The following is an 18,117-nucleotide window of genomic DNA, read 5'->3' as shown; positions in this document are numbered from 1 at the left end:
GTGTTCCTTTCTGGTCTATGTTACTTTTAGGCTCTCTCTTTGCTTAGAAGACCCCTTTCAATATTTCTTGTAGGGCTGGTTTCATGTTTGCAAATTCCTTTAGTTTTTGTTTGTCCTGGAAGCTTTTTATCTCTCCTTCTATTGTCAGTGACAGTCTAGCTGGATATAGTGTTCTTGGCTGCTTATTTTTCTTGTTTAGTGCTCTGAATATATCATGCCAGTCCTTTCTGGCCTGCCAGGTCTCTGTGGATAGGTTTGCTGCCAATCTAATGCTTCTACCGTTGTAGGTTACAGATCTCTTGTCTCGAGCTGCTTTCAGGATTTTCTCTTTGTCTCTGAGACTTGTGAGTTTTACTATTAGATGTCAGGGTGTTGACCTATTTTTATTGATTTTGAAGGGGGTTCTCTGTGCCTCCTGGATTTGATGCCTGTTTCCTTCCCCAAATTCAGGAAGTTCTCTGCTATAATTTGCTCCAATATACCTTCTGCCCCTCTCTCTCTTTCTTCTTCTTCTGGGAATCCCAATTATTCTAATGTTGTTTCGCTTTATGGTATTACTTATCACTCCAATTCTCTCGTGATCCAGTAGTTGTTTATCTCTTTTTCTCAGCTTCTTTACTTTCCATCATTTGGTCTTCTATATCACTAATTCTCTCTTCTACCTCATTATCCTAGCAGTTAAAGCCTCCGTTTTTGATTCCACCTCATTAATAGCCTTTTTGATTTCGACTTGGTTAGATTTTAGTTCTTTTATTTCTCCAGAAAGCGATTCTCTAGTATCTTCTATGCTTTTTTCAAGCCCAGCTAGTATCTTTATAATAGTCATTCTGAACTCTATTTCTGACATATTACTAATGTCTGTATTAATTAGGTCCCTGGCAGTCAGTACTGCCTCTTGTTCTTTTTTTTTGAGGTGAGTTTTTCCATCTTGTCATTTTGTCCAGAGGAGAATAGATGAATGAGAAAACAAAATGCTAAAAGGGTAACAACGACCCCAGAAAAATATACACTAAACAAATCAGAAGAGACCCGAAACCAGGGGGAAAAGAAAGAAAGAAAAAAAAAAAGAATATGATCAGGCTGGTGAATAGAACAGAGCCACACACTAGATTTTGGGTATATTTTGGTCTGTTAGAAGAAATTGCATCCCAAAATCTTAAAGAAAGAAAAACTTGTGTATATATGTATATATATATATATATATATATATATATATATATATACATACACACAAAAAATAAGGTTAAATACAATGAATAGAACATGACTGTAAAAATGAAAATTAAAAAAGACTTTAAAAAAGGAATTGATAAAATAGGATGTTGGTTGAAAAAGGAAAGAAGAAAAATTCAACTAAAAAAATAGAAAAAGAAAAAATAAAGAAAAATTTAAAAATTAACTTTGAAAGACTAAAGAATCATGGGGAAAAAGCCATGAATTCTATGTGCTGTTATTCCCCTAGTGCTGGAGTTTTGCCCTTCTCATTGATCGGTAAACTTGGTCTTGGCTGGCTGTTCTTGGTGATCTTCTGGGGAAGGGGCCCATTGCAGTGATTCTCAAATGTCTTTGCCTGAGGTGGAATTACAACACCCTTGTCAGGGGCTGTGCTAGGTAATCTGTTCAGGTTTGCTCTCAGTAGCTTTTGTTCCCTGAAAGCTTTACGTACAGCTTTGGAGGATGAGAGTGAAAATGGCGGCTTCCCAATCTCTGGTCCCGGAGGAGCCAATAGCTGGGGCCCCCCTTCAAAGTGAGCCCCCAGAGAAAGGCAGTCAATCACTCCTGTCTCTCCAGTCTCCAGCCTCACTCTGTGCTCACCCGGCCTGAGACCAAGCGTTTCTATCTCTGGCACCCGACCCCGTTTGGAGTCTCCAAACCCAGCAGAGTCCTGCGGTGTGCTCTTGTGCCGCTCCTCCCGGGGGAGGAAGGGGAGTCTCCCCGGATCTGCCGCTTGTTGGGTCCCTGCTGGAAGAGAAGTGGTCCGAGTGTGCCACGGATCACGGTTTATGGCCACCCCGAGCTGAGATCCCACTCCTCGGCTCCGTCTCTGCAACTGGCTTCCCCACTCCGATACTCGGGAGCTCTGCCGCACTCAGGCACCTCCAGTCTTTCTGTGACCCCAAGGGTCCTGAGACTACAGTGTCCCAGTGAGGGTTCCACCCCCTGCTTAGCCACTGGAGCGACGTCCCTCAGCGGAGCCGACTTCTAAAAGTTCCGAGGCTCCACGGCTCTATCACTTGCCGGTAGCTGGCTGACAGAGGCTCCCTTCCCACTCTATCTTCCCAAATATCACCTTGGATTCACTTCTCCGCACGTCCTACCTTCTAGAAAGTGGTCGCTTTTCTGTTCAGAGAGTTGCTGCTATTGTTTTCTTCGATCTCCTGTTGAGTTTGTAAGTGTTCTGAATGGTTTGATAACTATCTAGCTGAATTCCTGGGACCAGACAAAATTTAGGTCTCCTACTCCTCCGCCATCTTGCTTCTCCCTCTCACTCATATTTTCAATATCCAAAGATAATCATTAACATTTTGAGAGAGTAATTCTTTCTCATGTACATTCTTAAACAGTACTTAACAGTTATAGTCAAGTAGTTTTACTCAGCCTTTTCACTTGTCATATGTACTTATCATATTATAAACTTTTAATGAAAAACATGGTGTAACAGGTGAATAACAGTCTGCTGACTATTATTTCTAACCATTTCTCTATTGGTAAGCAGTAGATTGTTTGCAATTGATAACTATTAGAAATAATGCTGTATTTTTCTGTATTTAGAATTATTTCTAGCAGTGGTTTACCATCAAGAGAATTACTGAATCAAAAGACTTTAAAAAAAAAAAAGTCCAAGGGCAAACTTAATGTCAGTACATAGTGACTGAAAACTGAGAAGTCAGACAGACCTAAGTTTGAACTCCAGCTCTGTCACATTCTAGTTCTTTAAACTTTGGCTTCCTCTGCTATAAAATGAAGATAATAGTAGTGGCTCACCCTACAGGAGAGGATGAATAACACTTCACATAAAGTACATTCCTCAGTACCTCGTACTGAGCAAGTGTCTCCATCAGAGTTTACTAAAATCACCATCATGATCAAATGCTGCCCCTGAGTATAATTTTCAGTTATTCCTCTATATGGTTTCTCTTCTATTTTAACTGCTCTGTGTGCATATGTTCACATTCTAAGCTGCCTCATATCCTTCTTAGCAGTAGGGATAAATTATAAATATGTAACACATAAAATAGACAAAAAAATCTGAAGCCTTCCTAAATTAGTCATATAGCATATAAATAATAGCAATAGTTAATAAGAGTGTCAAACACTATACTCAGTCCTTAACATGGACTGACTCATTCAATCCTTAGTATAAAACATTTCCTCTTGTAAAAACATGACAAGAACAAATCCAATAGTGTAAGTTTAATCACAGATTTTCAAAACAACTGCACAGTTTTATAATTCTTTTTAGATGACAGCTGCCTGAGAACTTGACACCATGCCATGGTATCTTGGCCTCTCTACACCAAGTATTTTTTCCTTTTCAAAAACATTTTCAAAACACAGTGGCTGGAATAACCTAAGTGTTTAGTAGTAAGAGAATGTCTATGAATAGCATTTGATAAAATACTACCCATCATGATTATGAATAATTATGAAGATTATCAAAGCAACAGGAGAACTGGATACGATATAATATAAATGCAAAGGGCAGAACAAACTGGTAAGTATGCTATGATTGTTGGACTACAGATATATAAGCCTATAAAAAAGCACTGGGAGGAAATATATAAAAATGATATTATTAGGTTATGGTGGTGTTAGTTCAATTTTTCAAATTTTCTGAGCATTTTATGGTTGGAGCTACAGATACAAAAAATCCAATGATAATGTTATTTATTATTCTGCAGATTTTAGTAATATAGAAAAATTACCTCTTTTCAGACACTTTAAGGACACATAAGTCTCATTCCCACACAGCTCTGTTTTAAAAGCATTTATATACAGTAACAGTGACAGCCAACATTCATCAAGAACTTACAAAGTGTCAAGCACTGTCTTAGGTACACTACATGTACTAACCCATCTAATCCTCACAACCCTAGGGGTTTGGCTCTATTGTTATCCCACTTCCACATATGAACAAACGGAGGCACAGAATGCTTATGTACCCTGCCTCAGGTCACACAGCTAGTAAGTAACAGAGCCAGGATTTAAATCCAGGTAGTCAGGGTCCAGATACAGCACCCCTAACCACTAAGCAGACTATTCCTGAATTCTTTACAGATCAAAATATGTAAGGAGAAACATGGACAGATTACTTAACTGCTGCATCTCAGTTCCCCATCTGTAAAATGAGGATAATAATAGAACTTCCTTTACAAAGTTGTTGCTAGGATTAAATGAGCACTATACAGGTAAAGTACTTAGAACAACGCCTGACACATACTAAGGGCTTTGTAAGTGCTTCTTTTATATTCCATATATTACTTTTAGTTTTTTGGTGGGCTAGATATTTTTAAAATGAAAAAGCAAATATAGGGCGCCTGGGTGGCTCAGTTGGTTAAGCGACTGCCTTCGGCTCAGGTCACGATCCTGGAGTCCCGGGATCGAGACCCACATTGGGCTCCCCACTCAGTGGGGAGTCTGCTTCTCCCTCTGACCCTCTTCCCTCTCGTGCTATCTCTCATTCTCTCTCTAATAAATAAATAAAATCTTAAAAAAAAGCAAATATATATATGCAAAAATTCACTGTATGTCTGAGATAACATATCTGGTCTTACCTTGCCTAGGAATAACATGAAATCCCCCACTGTGTTGATGGCAGCCACCCGTAAAGCGTTCTCCACAAGAATGACAAAGGCATCCTTTGCAGAGGTGCAAAAGTTGGTGCTGTTGATAGCCGTGGCTGTGTATGCATTCTGGACAAAAGCAAAAAACAGTACTTTCTTCAATAAATGTAATTTTACTTTGTTAAGATATAAACCAAATAAAGCACAGCTTGTGAAAACAGTTCACAGTTAAACCCATGGCTCTGGTGAGGTACACGTTAAGATTAAGAACAAGGAAATACTAGACATTAAAAAGAAAGAAAAAAAAAAAACCCTGATATGGTAAAAAGAGCTTTTCGGTCAGCTTATTTAAGTCCTTTTAAAACACTGATATTTATTAACACACACATAAACCTTTCCAACATCCATTAACTTCTTCCCCATCTCAGTAACTCAAACATAATTTAACCTTTCCTAGATGTCTCAGGTTCATCACTATGAATATCAGGGATGCATTATTACCATATCAGTGATGCTTTAAAAGCTACACAAATAGGTAAAAGGCATAAGGATGCTGTGCTGTTTATCTGGAAGACCTCCTCTTTGGTCCTTTCCTCCATGCTATCACTTCTTAAAGTCCTTGTAGTAGACAGCTGTCTGTTGCCCAACATACCCCTCCCTCCTGGGAGCAGGACCCCAAGTTCCCTTTGAGAAAACAGTCCTTCCCCATTCTCTTAGAGTCTGAGTGGGGGACACTACCTCTAGCCCTGGGGCGCGGGCCTTGGTTGATGTAAGCCAATCAGCACGTTCTACCCACCTCCACAACAACGGGTTCAGGGACTGGTACATAAACTAATAGAGCTAATGAAAGCAAAAGTTAAGGGAACCCTCGGGCTTCTGGAGTTCTCCTTCTCCCATAGGAGCTCCTGACAAAGCAGCTCTCTCATCTTCCTGAATAGTGAGGTGTGAGGGTATGAACTGTCAGGGCTGTTTGGCCAACATAATGGGAAGAGCCTGAAGCTGCTGGAGGTCACAATGTGAAAGGGAGGGCAAGGCTACCATCATGGAAGTAAAAGCAGAGAGAAACCAGCGACTTGTACTTGGTGACAATGTTTGCATGATTAGGAACTAGCCACATTTCTGGACTTTACAGCCACAGAAGCTAATAAATTGCTAAGAATCACTCCTTTCCCTCACCCTTCCTTGCTCTCTCTTTTTTAGGCCAGATGGAGCTGGCTTTCTGTCCCTTGTAGTACTGAGTCCCAGCTGACACACTTTTATTCAATTATACCTGCTTCTGCTGCTCAGTGTCCTCTCTGACCCTCTGTCACAGACTCTGAATTTTTTCTCCTTTGCACACTGCATTCTAGAATAGGACTGACATTTTCTGGGAAACGTGAATACATGACAGAACATCAAATACTTCTGAGTCTTCGGAAGGGAAAGTATGTAGGCTTTGTGACTAAAACTTACAATCCTGAGGAATTTTTGGTTTAGTGTGGACTTAAAATGTTGGTGAGTCCAGAATGTTAGAGTTGTTGGAAAACCGCCGCACATGAAGGGCTTATTTTACATTGTGTTATCTGTGAAGTTTTGTTTACTTTTTTTTAAAGATTTTATTTATTTATTAGAGAGAGAGAGAGAGTGTGTGTGTGGGAGCAAGGGGAGGGACACAGGGAGAGGGAGAGAGAATCTCAAGTAGACTCTGTGCTAAGCGTGGAGCCTGATGCAGGGCTTGATCTCATAACCCTGAGATCATGACCTGAGCCAAAGCCAAGAGTGAGATGCTCAACCTACTGAGACACCTAGGAGCCCCTGTAAAGTCTTCTTTTTAAATTGAAGTATAGTTGACAATGTTACATTAGTTTCAGCTATACAGTATAGCGACTCCACAACTCTGTAAGTTATGCTCTGCTCACAAGTGTGGCTACCATCTGCCACCACACAGTGACTGTTTTCCTTATTCTGTACCTTTCATCCCCACGACTTATTCATTCTGTAACCGGAAGCCTGTATTGCCCACTCCTGTTTGTTTGTTTGTTTGTTTAAAGATTTTATTTATTTGACAGAGAGAAAGACAGCCAGAGAGGGAACACAAGCAGGGGGAGTGGGAGAGGGAGAAGCAGGCTTCCCGCGGAGCAGGAAGCCCAACATGGGGCTCGATCCCAGGACCCTGGGATCATGACCTGAGCCGACAGACGCTTAACACAGAGCCCACCCAAGTGCCCCGCCCACTCCCGTTTAAACACTGAGCTTGGGAGATACAGTTTTTAATTTATGAATGTTCCTATTGTATGCTTGTTAGTCAATAGAAACCTGGTATGAAGATGAAGTTTGAGTCACCAAAAGTTTAATTTGCCATTATACAATTAAATTTATTGATTAAAAATACAGTACGGGGCACCTGGGTGGCTCAGTCGGTTAAGTGTCTACCTTTGGCTCAGGTCATGATCCCGGGGTCCTGGGATCGAGTCCCGCACAGAGCTCCTTGCTCAGCAGGGAGCCCGCTTCTCCCTCTCCCTCTGCCTGCCACTCCCCCTGCTCTCTCTCCCTGTCAAATAAATAAATAAAATCTTACAAAAAAAACTACAGTGTATTTTAGGGCCAAGGAAAGAAGACTATACTGAGTGGGACACTACGTTTCAGGAAGGGAACAGTGGGGTACGATGATGCTCTTTGAGAAAGACAATATCATTTTACTATATATAATTCCATCAAACATATTGGGTAATTTATCAAACGTCATGTTTGCAGTTCTTTTTATCTCAAAAGCTAACATACAGAGTCTTTTAAAGAAATGATACCATTAAATTGTTCTGGTATCATTCATTTGCTGCTTGCTCTCATATAGTGTCATCAGCCAATGCTTCTTATCAGTTCAAAGACAGCAGGCACTGAAGAGTTAACTACCTAATTGGCAGTGGTCTACATTTCTTCATCCATAAAGCTTCCTTCGAAACATTCTGCCAAATGCCTCAATGACATCAAAATAAACTATACTTTTGATCTTATGTAATAATAGTAACTCTGCTGAAAAATGGTGGAGAAGAACTTCCTAGTCCTGATCTATTCCCAAAGAATGAAGACTGACCAGTTCCCTCCATACTCACAAAAAACAAAAACAAAAAACCCCCCAAAACCCACTTAATAATTTATTCTAAAGCAGAGGATGTCAAACTACCACCTGTGGGCCAAATCTGGCCTGCTCCTCCTACTTCTATAAATAAAGTTTTATTGGAACACAGCAATGTTCATTTGCTTACATGGCATTTATAGCTGTTTTCATGCTACAATGGCAGAACTAAGCAATTGTGACAGAGTCTATATGGCCACAAAGCCAAAAATATTTACTATCTGTTCCTTTACAGAAAAACTTTGCTGACCCCTGTTCTAGAGTATTGCCCAGGAACAATATCAACCTTGTCAGCCCATCTTCTTATCCCTTTTGAAATACAAATCACATTTCCTCATTTCCAATCTTCTAGTACCTTTCTCTACAACTTCCAAGTCTTTCAGCATCTTTCACTATAATTCTTCAGTTCAACGACTGACAGATGTCTGTAGTGATTTGAAACAGAACATTCTATAAGGAAAATACCTTAACTTCCCTTATTCTAAGACATGATCAAGAGACTAATGAACCAGTTACTTTATAACAAGTTTTCAGGGGAAAATACCCTGCCATATTAACTATATATTGATTATGAGATGCTTCCTGAAGTTAACAACAACAACAAAAAGTATTATAATGTCTAGAATCAAAGATATTGGATAACCCATTTAAATCAAGTAGGTACTGTCTTAAATTTTACCTCCTCAGTGAGGACTCACTCTTAACTATGCTATTCTACCCTTCCCAGTGTGAAAAGGACCTTCTTTGAAAGAGACAGAAGCAAGAGAGGATTCCCCATACCTCCAATCTCTCTCCTCTATCATCAGACCAGCTGACTCAGAGAGGCCTAACATCTCCAAACTAAACCATAAAAGCTTTTCTGTTTTTCAATAATTTCGGAAATTATTATTCCTCCTCTCCTGCTTCTTTCTTCTTTCCCCACGCTGCTCCACCCATCCCATCTACATTTAGAGTAGAAGCCTATTTATTTGTGGACATGGAAGGAGGCAGCAATAATTTCTTTTCTCCATTCCTAAGTTCCAGGGTTGGATATGCTCACAGAAATTTAGCTTTCTTGGCAATATTCCTACAGATCTGTGCAACTCCTTTGTATTCAGCCTAACCGAAAAAAGTTAAGTGGATATTTCGTAAGCTCTTTCTCCCACTCCCAAGGCAGAAAGATGAGCTGCATGTGACACACAGAGGTCAAAATGACCTCTTCAGGAGGAAAACTGTACTACAGATCACAGCAGGCTAGTGAAAATTTCCTTCCACTTCTATACCTCCTTGTCTGCAAGGATTCACACTAAGGTTCTCAAGAAATTCTGAGTTCTTTGTGGCTTTCCCTATTACTGTTCTCTGAACTTTCTGCTCTACTACTTGGCTGAGATTTTTCCAGCCCACCTCCCTTCTCAGACAGCCTTCTTGATCTTGAGCTAAACCGCCCGCAGAGAGGCATCAATGATTAACATTTAGCAAGTGCCCAACAATTGCTCAGGCAGGATGGAGGCTTAAGGCTATATAACTCCCAGAAGCAAGATAAAAGGTGATCACCCTCCAGGAAGCATTTTAAAAGGATGACTGTTAGGCCCAAGTGGTCCCTGGTAACATTGGTGTCTGACAGGATGAGGTGAGAAAGTCCTGGTCACATGGAAGAAAATGTTAGGGTAGAAGGTTCCCATGTAGATAACCCAGGCCTGCTTGGGTCCCAGAATACAGCGTTTACATTTCCACACTTTCCTTTCTTCACTTACAGACCTAAAAATTCTCTTTAAAATCTTTATATAATAACTCAGTAGGGGAGAGTTAGACAACAATGGTAGGGAAAGGGAACAGATATGTGCAACTCTATGTGTGGATCATTATAAATTAAATAAGGGAAAAAGTAATTAAAATTACCCCTTTCTTATTTTGAGTGAGGAATGGAGGGGGCAAAAAGTCCCACCTACACCATCTGTTTCATTCAGTTTGGTTCTAAATTCTTAAGACTTTTTTTTAATAAGATTTTATTTATTTATTTGACAGAGAGAGAGACAGCGAGAGAGGGAACACAAGCAGGGGGAGTGGGAGCGGGAGTAGCAGGCTTCCCGCCAAGCAGGGAGCCTGATGTAGGGCTCGATCCCAGGACCCTAGGATCATGACCTGAGCTGAAGGCAGACACTTAATGACTGAGCCACCCAGGCGCCCCTAAATTCTTAGACTTTTTAAGAGATATAAGAATTAAAAATATGTTGCAAATCTTAAATTGTCTTTAAAACCATCACTTGTTTTAGTTCATAGCATGAAACACGAAAGTTTGAGATGTTTGCATACTCTCTATAATAATCTATAGTCTTCTTTATGTCGCATAAAATGGGCATATACTTATATGGGAAACAGGGTGATATCGTGGCAAGAACTACACAAACTTAGATTTGGAAACTTCCTCCATCTCTAGGTCATACGGTCTGCCACAAGATGCTAGTCTCAACTTCCTCTACAGAGGAAATGAGCCTTCCTTATAGAGTTGTAGAGAGAAAGTGATAATATAGATTAAGTGCTTAGTATATTATCAGGTAGTAGGTGCTCAAAAAATATTCCTTGCAATTCCCACTCATACTATGTTAAGAAGAGCTTTATAATCTTAAAAGTTTGGCAGCCAGAAAGCAGATCCCCTCCAGTATTAAAAGCACTACCTCCAAATGGTGTCGAAGTAAACCAAGGCCTGAGTAATGCCCACAAGAAACAGATTCTAGTTCTAACAGTCTCTCCACCTAAAGTGAATTCTGTTAGATGAGATATACAATCACCTTCCCAACACATTAAGATAAGCACTTGCAGAAACAAAAAGCAGTTCACAGTTCACTCTGTTTATGTGCAAAACTCTAGCAGCTATGCTATAAATAATTAATGACTTATTTTGAAAACCCAAAGGTCGTTTTTGAAGCCAGCCGTATTTTCCATGCAGTTTGGCACTGGACCATGGATTGAGCTTATGGAAATTCATACTGTGCTGCCAAAGGACTCTGGTCTCCTCTACCTCTGTATCAACACTCCTCTGCTATTATCCTCTGAATTCTCCAAGCACTGGCAACTGGGGGCCCATGGTCAACAACGTTGTGTGGCCCAAATACCTTGTTTGCTCTGGCTCACTCAGTTATTTTTTTATTAGTTGTCAACATTTTAATAGCAGGAGATAAAATGCAAACATCCAGAATTCTGGCTTCACTTGAGAAACTGGAAGAATTAGAAAGTGTCAATAAATTCTCACATAGCAAGAGTATACCAGAGCTAAGAAGTGATTGCCCTCTTTGGATGGAATATGAACTTCCCAGCTTACCAGTCTCTACCACTCTCTACCTCCTTGGACCCTGTCTGATGCATTCATTTCCATGAGTAACATAATACACCTCAACTGGCCCAGCAGGGGTCTGCGTCGTCCAGCCCTACTCAAGGCTTTTGACTTCAAAGTTGCAAACTCATCTCAGGAGTGACAGCAAAAGAAAGGACAGGAGGAAAACAATGCAACGGGCATTAACTAATTATTAACCATTTCCAAAGAGTAGACAAAACAGATTTCTGAATGGGAGACTCTACATGTAAAGTGTGAGCCACAGTGCCTGGCACATATGGTAAGTGCTCAATAAATATTAGCCGGCATTATAATTAGTATTATTTCACTGTACTCTATTGAACACTCCAAAGATAATTTCAGAATGTAAACAGGTGATTAGACAAGAAATTTTTGAAAAATAAGAATGAGGGGCACCTGGGTGGCTCAGTCGTGTGTTAAGTGTCTGCCTTCAGCTCAGGTCATGATCCTCGAGTCCCGGGATCGAGCCTGGCACTGGGCTCCCTGCTCAGTGGGGAGTCGGCTTCTCCCTCTGTTCCTTCCCCGGCTCGTTCTCTCTCTCTCAAATAAGTAAATAAAATATTTTTTAAAAATGTAAAAGAAACTGTGAACAGTACTACAGAATAAGAGTTGTCATTACAGAGGACTTGCTGTGTCCAGGCATATGCTGGGAGTACTAAAGATACCATCCCTCTGCATCCTCATGGTTATGGGCACTATAGATACTATTATTGTCCCGATTTTACAGATGATGTTTACAGACTGATAAGACAGTCTATAAGTAACGTCTGATAAGACATTACTGCACTGAAGTAAAATATTAGAAACTTTTTCTCAAAGCTAATAGTAAGTATTTCAATGAAGGTAACTTATGTTAGCATGGTGAGATCATGGGTGATGTTTTGTTTTGTCTTGGTTTTCCAAACTCTTCAGTATTTTACATTCTATTTACTTTTAAAGAAAATAGATACATCTTTAGAACTACCTCTTGTTTTATCTTTGCCAGACTCTCTTATCTTAGAGTAAAACATTGGGAGTTCTTTATAAAACAATAAAATGAGGGGAGCGGGGAAGAACAATAACACTTAACGAGGTGAGGACCAAGAGCCAGGCACTGTAAGCGTTGATTTACCTGCATTAGATTTCATCCTTACCTAAAGCCTAATGAGGACAGGAATATTTTTCTCCACTCCTTCCTTCCTAAAGAAGGAAACTGAGACTCTGAGGTTTCACTGAGCTGGCCAAATAGTTAAACTGTTGGGATTGAAACACACCTTCAATATCTGGGCTCTCTCCACCATCTATACCCCCAATTATCCACTGTGCCTTCTCCTACAAGGCTATCAAAGTATGGACTCAATCCAATGTGTATGGGGAAAAAGGAACTTCATTTTCAGAAAGCGGTGATAAATACCAGAGACAAAAGGAAAGGTGTGAGCAAACTGCTCTGGCTTGATCTCTAGCAGAGCACTAACCTCGTAACTGCCAAACGTATGTGACGGTGCTGAGAAGAATGCCCCTTCAAACACCAGCAGATTGTACTCTTGGGCCTTACTGCTTTTTTTCAAATTTTAGAAAAGTCTCTAGAGCTCATCTATTCAGTACTGCCATGATTCCTACTATCTCATATACTTTAAACGGATGGGTGCCCACCCGGCTCTGAAACATTTCACAGGAACAAGGTTAAAAAAATTCCACTGGCAACTGATACTTAGGCTTAACCTCTCATGCCAGGAGGTGTTCTAATGTCTTCAATAAGATCTCACTTCAAATGAAATTCCTGTGCAAACAGGAGACGTGAAGCAGCCTGGGAATCAGTCCCCAGAGTGCAGCATTTCATATTCCCAAACAGAACCAAGTGTACTACTAGTTCGGAATCATTCTCCCTAAACCTTCACTCATTTATTTATTACTATGTAAATGCTTCCCTTGAATCTTCAATGAAGATCCAAACTGCACAAAACTTGTATAAGAAAGACCAACTTGAAGTGTGGATATACATCTCAGGACTCTTTGTACGAAATTGCTGATTAATGTTTAGCTTGGGATGAGCTGAGAACTTTGGGTTTTTTCACCTGGTTACTGAGCATCTTAACATCATGTGATTTGTTCTCTTCCTTCAGTATAACCACACATCTCCTTTTTGAGACTCTTTCTTCTGGTTTTATATCACCCTATTAGTCTTTTAAAATCCAAATATTCACTGATCAATAATTCATTTGGAAAACATTTATTTTTTTTAAAGACTTTATTTATTTATTTGAGAGAGAGCATGAGCAGGGAAAGGGGCAGAGGGAGAGGGAGAAGCAGACTCCCCACTGAGCAGGGAACCCAATGCGGAACTCGATCCCAGGACCCTGGGATCATGACCTGAGCCGAAGGCAGACACTTAACTGACTGAGCCACCCAGGCACCCCTCATTCAGAAAACACTTAAAGACCACTTATTCTATACCAAGCACTGTGATAGTCTCTGGAGAGAAGAAACTAAGATCCCTGTCTTTGAGGAGCTAATGGTCTAAAGGTGGCGATAAAGATAGAAATAGATGGTTTCCGTTTAATGTTCTTAGTGTTTTCACAGAGGTATGAACCTGTGCTGTGAAAGGTCAGTGGATGGACTGGGGTACTGAGAGAAGACGTCTTTGAGGTGATGCTCAGACAGAATCATTAAGGATCAGTAGGAGTTACTCAAGTGTTGGAAGGATGTCATTCCAGGCATATTTGGTTAACTGCGAGAGCAAAAGGTTCCTGTGGGAAGGTGGTAGAAACTGAGACTGGAAAGATGGGTTTAGCATCTCTCTCTGCGGATGAGCTATTTAGTGATGGGTACAAAACGTATCCATCAACTTTTTGATAAGGCTCATTCTGAATTTTAAAGAATGTAATTTTTCAGATTGCTATGGCTGATACTAATTATTTTTAATAATGACCTTCCAAACACTTTCCATCCATATGGTATTACAATCTATAAGAATTTACTTTGCTAATGAAATGTCATGCCTGCTTTTTCATATTAACCACAGAACTCTAATAAAGCAAACTCCAGGCATGCTCACTACCACAGCCACAGGACTACCACCCTCAGACTATCCTTGAGTGAATGGAAAATGCACTGCAACTCTTGAATCACTTAAGACATAAATGGTGAGAGAGTCTATTTTTATCTTTGGTCTATTAGAAGAGGGCATTGGCAGATGACAATTGATTTTCAAGGAATGGAGAGAAGTGGTTAAAAAAAAAAAAAGTTAAGAAAGATGGGAAGAGTGCTTCCAGGCAAGTCCTGTGTACCCAGACACAGCAAGACAGAGGACCAAACTGCTCCCTAAAAAAAGTTATCCTGTAATACCAGTTCTGCCATTTGACCTGAGAAATGATAGCATTTCCTCTGATAATATTTCCCAGGCTAGTATCATGTCTTCAAGCAGCTGGATCCCCTCCCCCGCCCCCCTCCCCAAAAAAACCAGGATAAAGAGCACACTAGTCTTGAACAATAGTAGAACTGCAGGAAAAAATGAATTTAAGTGTCACGGTGACTTTTCACTAAACTAAAGGTTTCAAACAACATTCAGTCATTCATTCATTCCTTTAAAAAAAAGTAGGCTCCACGCCCAACGTGGGGCTTGAACTCACAACCCCAAGATTAAGAGTCGTATGCTTTATGGAATGAGCCAGGCAGGTGCCCCTCAAACAACATTTAGAAGAAAAATTAAAGAAATATGACTACAGTAGACAGGTTCTTAGGGAAAAATCAAAGATGAAAGGATGTTAATTAAGGGATAAGACATACATGTCTTTCCAGAAAGATGAACCCTAATGATATTTTATCCTTACATTACAATTAATTAATAACGAGCCTCGGTAAGAATACATGTCACTTTTAAAAATAAGAATATGATAGGGGCACCTGGGTGGCTTAATTGGTTAAGTGTCTGCCTTCAGCTCAGATCATGACCTCAGTGTCCTGGGACTGAGCCCTGCATCGGGGAGGCTGCTTCACCCTCTCTTTCTGCCCCTCCCCCTGCTTAGGCACGGGTGCTCTCTCTCTCAAATAAATAAATAAAATCTTTAAAAAATATATGATCGAAATAGACATACCTGAACAAGCCACAATGTACAACAACAAGCTCAATTATTTTATCTTGGAAGAAGAAACGATGAACCTGTCTTTGAAAGTGAATCAAAAACTAATAATGTAATGTATGGTGGTTAACATAACAATAAAAAAATTAAACAAAAAAGAAAGTGAATGTTAGATTGATTTTTTAAATATTTTACCTGATTTAAATAATTTAGGCACTTTTCAAGACACCAAAGGCAACAAATGCAAGATTTCAGCACACATCGAGCACAAGCATTTTCCTGGAAAGGACAAAAATTTGAAATAATTAAAAACCAAAGAATCAAACCATCATACAGAATATTCCAAATGTTAGAAAAATAAAAGTTAAAAAAAATCACAACCTATGTTTCAAGGCCTCCACACCCACCAGCCTCTTTTCCCTCAAAATGTAATAGCTAAATTATTTTTAATCAATTTAATTCAACAGATATTTAGTACCTGTTGCATATAAGATAGAGTAAGATACCTAAGACCGGAAAGGGACTTATACTACTGTAGAAGAAAAAAAAGCAAAACATAAAAAAAGGTTAGAATCAGAATATGCAAAAGATCCTAGTGCTATGAGAGTGGAAAACAGAGATGACATCATCAAGGAGGAGGAGGAAATCAGGGGAGGTTTCTGGGAAGAGGTGGCATGTGAGCCAACCTGTGTTGAAATGCATGTTATCTTCACAGTCAGGGACAGGGAGGAGGCTCCAAGGAGGAAGGTATGAGTCAACATAGAGTAAGAGAAGCACAGGATACTTTGGGAAACCAGTGATATGATGGATTTTGCCAGAGCATATAGAGAGCAAGAGTGGGGGACAAGGCAGAGGGCTAGATTCTGCCTTGCAGGGATTTTGAAGAAAACATTCACAGCTATGGACTTAACGTCATTGGGAGCTTTACCACATGCAGAGCTGAGGTCTGGGGTGTGACCACAGAAAGCCCAGAAAAGTATTTTCTCCTTACCTTTCCTTTGAGCTGACTGTGCATGTACATAAGGATCATTCGTGGAATTTTGACTAACGTGATAATGAAAGATCCTTTTGCCACCGTACCCAGGTGATAACGAATAAGGCGGTTCACTGATGCCAAAATAGGTGTAAACGGCAAATTCCTTTTATCCCTATTTTAGAAGTAACCAAAAAGACAATTAAAACAAAGGCTAAGTATAGGAATGGTTTAAGCCCAATGCAGTGAAAAAATTAGTTTGTCTAAAAAAAATTCTAGCTTTGTGACAAAATGGCAAAGTAATATACAACTAATACAAATGCTACTGATGTACCAAACAAAATTAATGTTTCATTTCTCTATGGTGGTTTCATGGGGTTCTTAGGCGCTAAGACTTTAAGTAAAATGAAACTGTGCTTTGAAAGCTTTTACTAGTAAATACTTACGGAGATAAAAGTACAATCAAAAAATGGAACTGAAAAAGATGTTCAGGGGTGCCTGGGTGGCAGTCAGTTAGGCATCCAGCTCTTGGTTTTGGCTCAGGTCGTGATCTCAAGGTCGTGGGATCAAGCCCCATGTTGGTTCCGTGCTCAGCGTGGAGTCTGCTTAAAAGACTCTCTGTCCCTCTCCCTCTGCCCCTTCCCACCCGCTCTCTCTCTTTCTCTCAAATAAATAGATAAATCTTTAAAAAAAAAATGTTCAATCTAGACCTGGTACCTCTGTATTAGAAAATTGTAAGGCCTACAGCTTGTATTTAGCTCTGAAGTTAGGAAAGGGAGTTACAATACTTGTTCTGATCCAAACAAAATAAGAAGGCATGTTGTCCTTTGATGGACCTTTATTTTTTAATTTTTTTAAAGATTATTTATTTTAGAGAGAGAGCATAAAAAGGAGAGAGTCTCTCAGATCATGACCTGAGCCAAAACCAAGAGTCAGAGGTTTAACCGACTGCACCACCCAGGCGCCCCAGTGGACCTTTATATGAGGCAAGAATACAAAAAAACACTACAAGATTTATTCTTCTGCTAAATATAATTGAAATTATATCATGACCTGCTGTTCTGATTAATTTCTTGAGAAACTTACAGAAAAGTATAAAGTTTAAAATAACAACCTCCCATGTTCCTACTGCCCAGAATGATGAGCTATAACATTTTGTCATATTCACTTCCAATTATTTTTTAAAGACATGAAACCCTTACCAGCCTCACTTCCATCTCCTTCAGACACAATCACTTAGATGATCTTAAGTTTTCTTGGCTAGTATAAACTCTCACCTAGTAAAATAGTACGTTACCACAGCTCCCGCCACAGTCATCTGCTGACACGCTAGGATGAATTCACTGATCCAAATCAGGCCCACCACATGGTACCACCACATGTACTGCAGAGGCCCAGAAACTCTAAACTCCACAAAGCCTTGGTCATTCTGAACAGCACTGCCTAGGAAAAGATCAAGGAAGGAAAAGAGAAGCACATAAAGTGCAAACTAAGAAATAGGGCTATTCAATGTAAGGGATTAATCTAATTTCCAACAACAGGCCTCCCCTACCCCCAAAACACCAACTTTACAATCGCGGCACTATTTAATTAGGAGACAAAAATAATTATCACTTGAAAAGTTGTGAAGCCAGACACTGTATAATTAAGCATTCTGTTTTCCCCAAAGGCATCATATAGCTTTTAAAAGGTGTTCTATTTGAATATAGTTCCTACCACATTGGTTAATTTAGGCATGAATTTTCAAACACTTCCATTTTTTTTTCAGAGCTATTTTATGACTCATCCAATAATTACAGATCTAAATCATTAGCAAAGGATGGAAATTAATATTATATTCAATTGGTGAACGTGTGCTG

At 39.8% G+C, this 18,117-nt stretch overlaps 1 protein-coding gene across 4 annotated transcripts in view; it reads right to left on the bottom strand.

The window, feature by feature from the left end:
- The window catches only part of SLC44A1 (solute carrier family 44 member 1), a 196,183-nt gene that overhangs the window by 59,286 nt on the left and 118,780 nt on the right, over window positions 1–18,117 (bottom strand). For all 4 annotated transcript variants that reach the window (XM_028108788.2, XM_028108787.2, XM_088018878.1 and 1 more), the window contains 4 exons: window positions 17,536–17,701; window positions 16,277–16,433; window positions 15,481–15,564; window positions 4,776–4,913 (listed from right to left, as the gene is read on the bottom strand). In XM_028108788.2, coding sequence (XP_027964589.1) covers window positions 4,776–4,913; window positions 15,481–15,564; window positions 16,277–16,433; window positions 17,536–17,701 — 545 coding nt within the window. The remainder of the gene's footprint in view (window positions 1–4,775; window positions 4,914–15,480; window positions 15,565–16,276; window positions 16,434–17,535; window positions 17,702–18,117) is intronic.

The sequence above is a fragment of the Eumetopias jubatus genome, unplaced genomic scaffold (genome assembly GCF_037043125.1).
Source record: "Eumetopias jubatus isolate StellerSeaLion01/CBP00866 unplaced genomic scaffold, mEumJub1_p1.0 scaffold_15, whole genome shotgun sequence".
Taxonomy (NCBI): domain Eukaryota; kingdom Metazoa; phylum Chordata; class Mammalia; order Carnivora; family Otariidae; genus Eumetopias; species Eumetopias jubatus.
The sequence above is the reverse complement of the archived record's forward strand: the minus strand, read 5'-3'. Positions and strand labels throughout refer to the sequence as shown.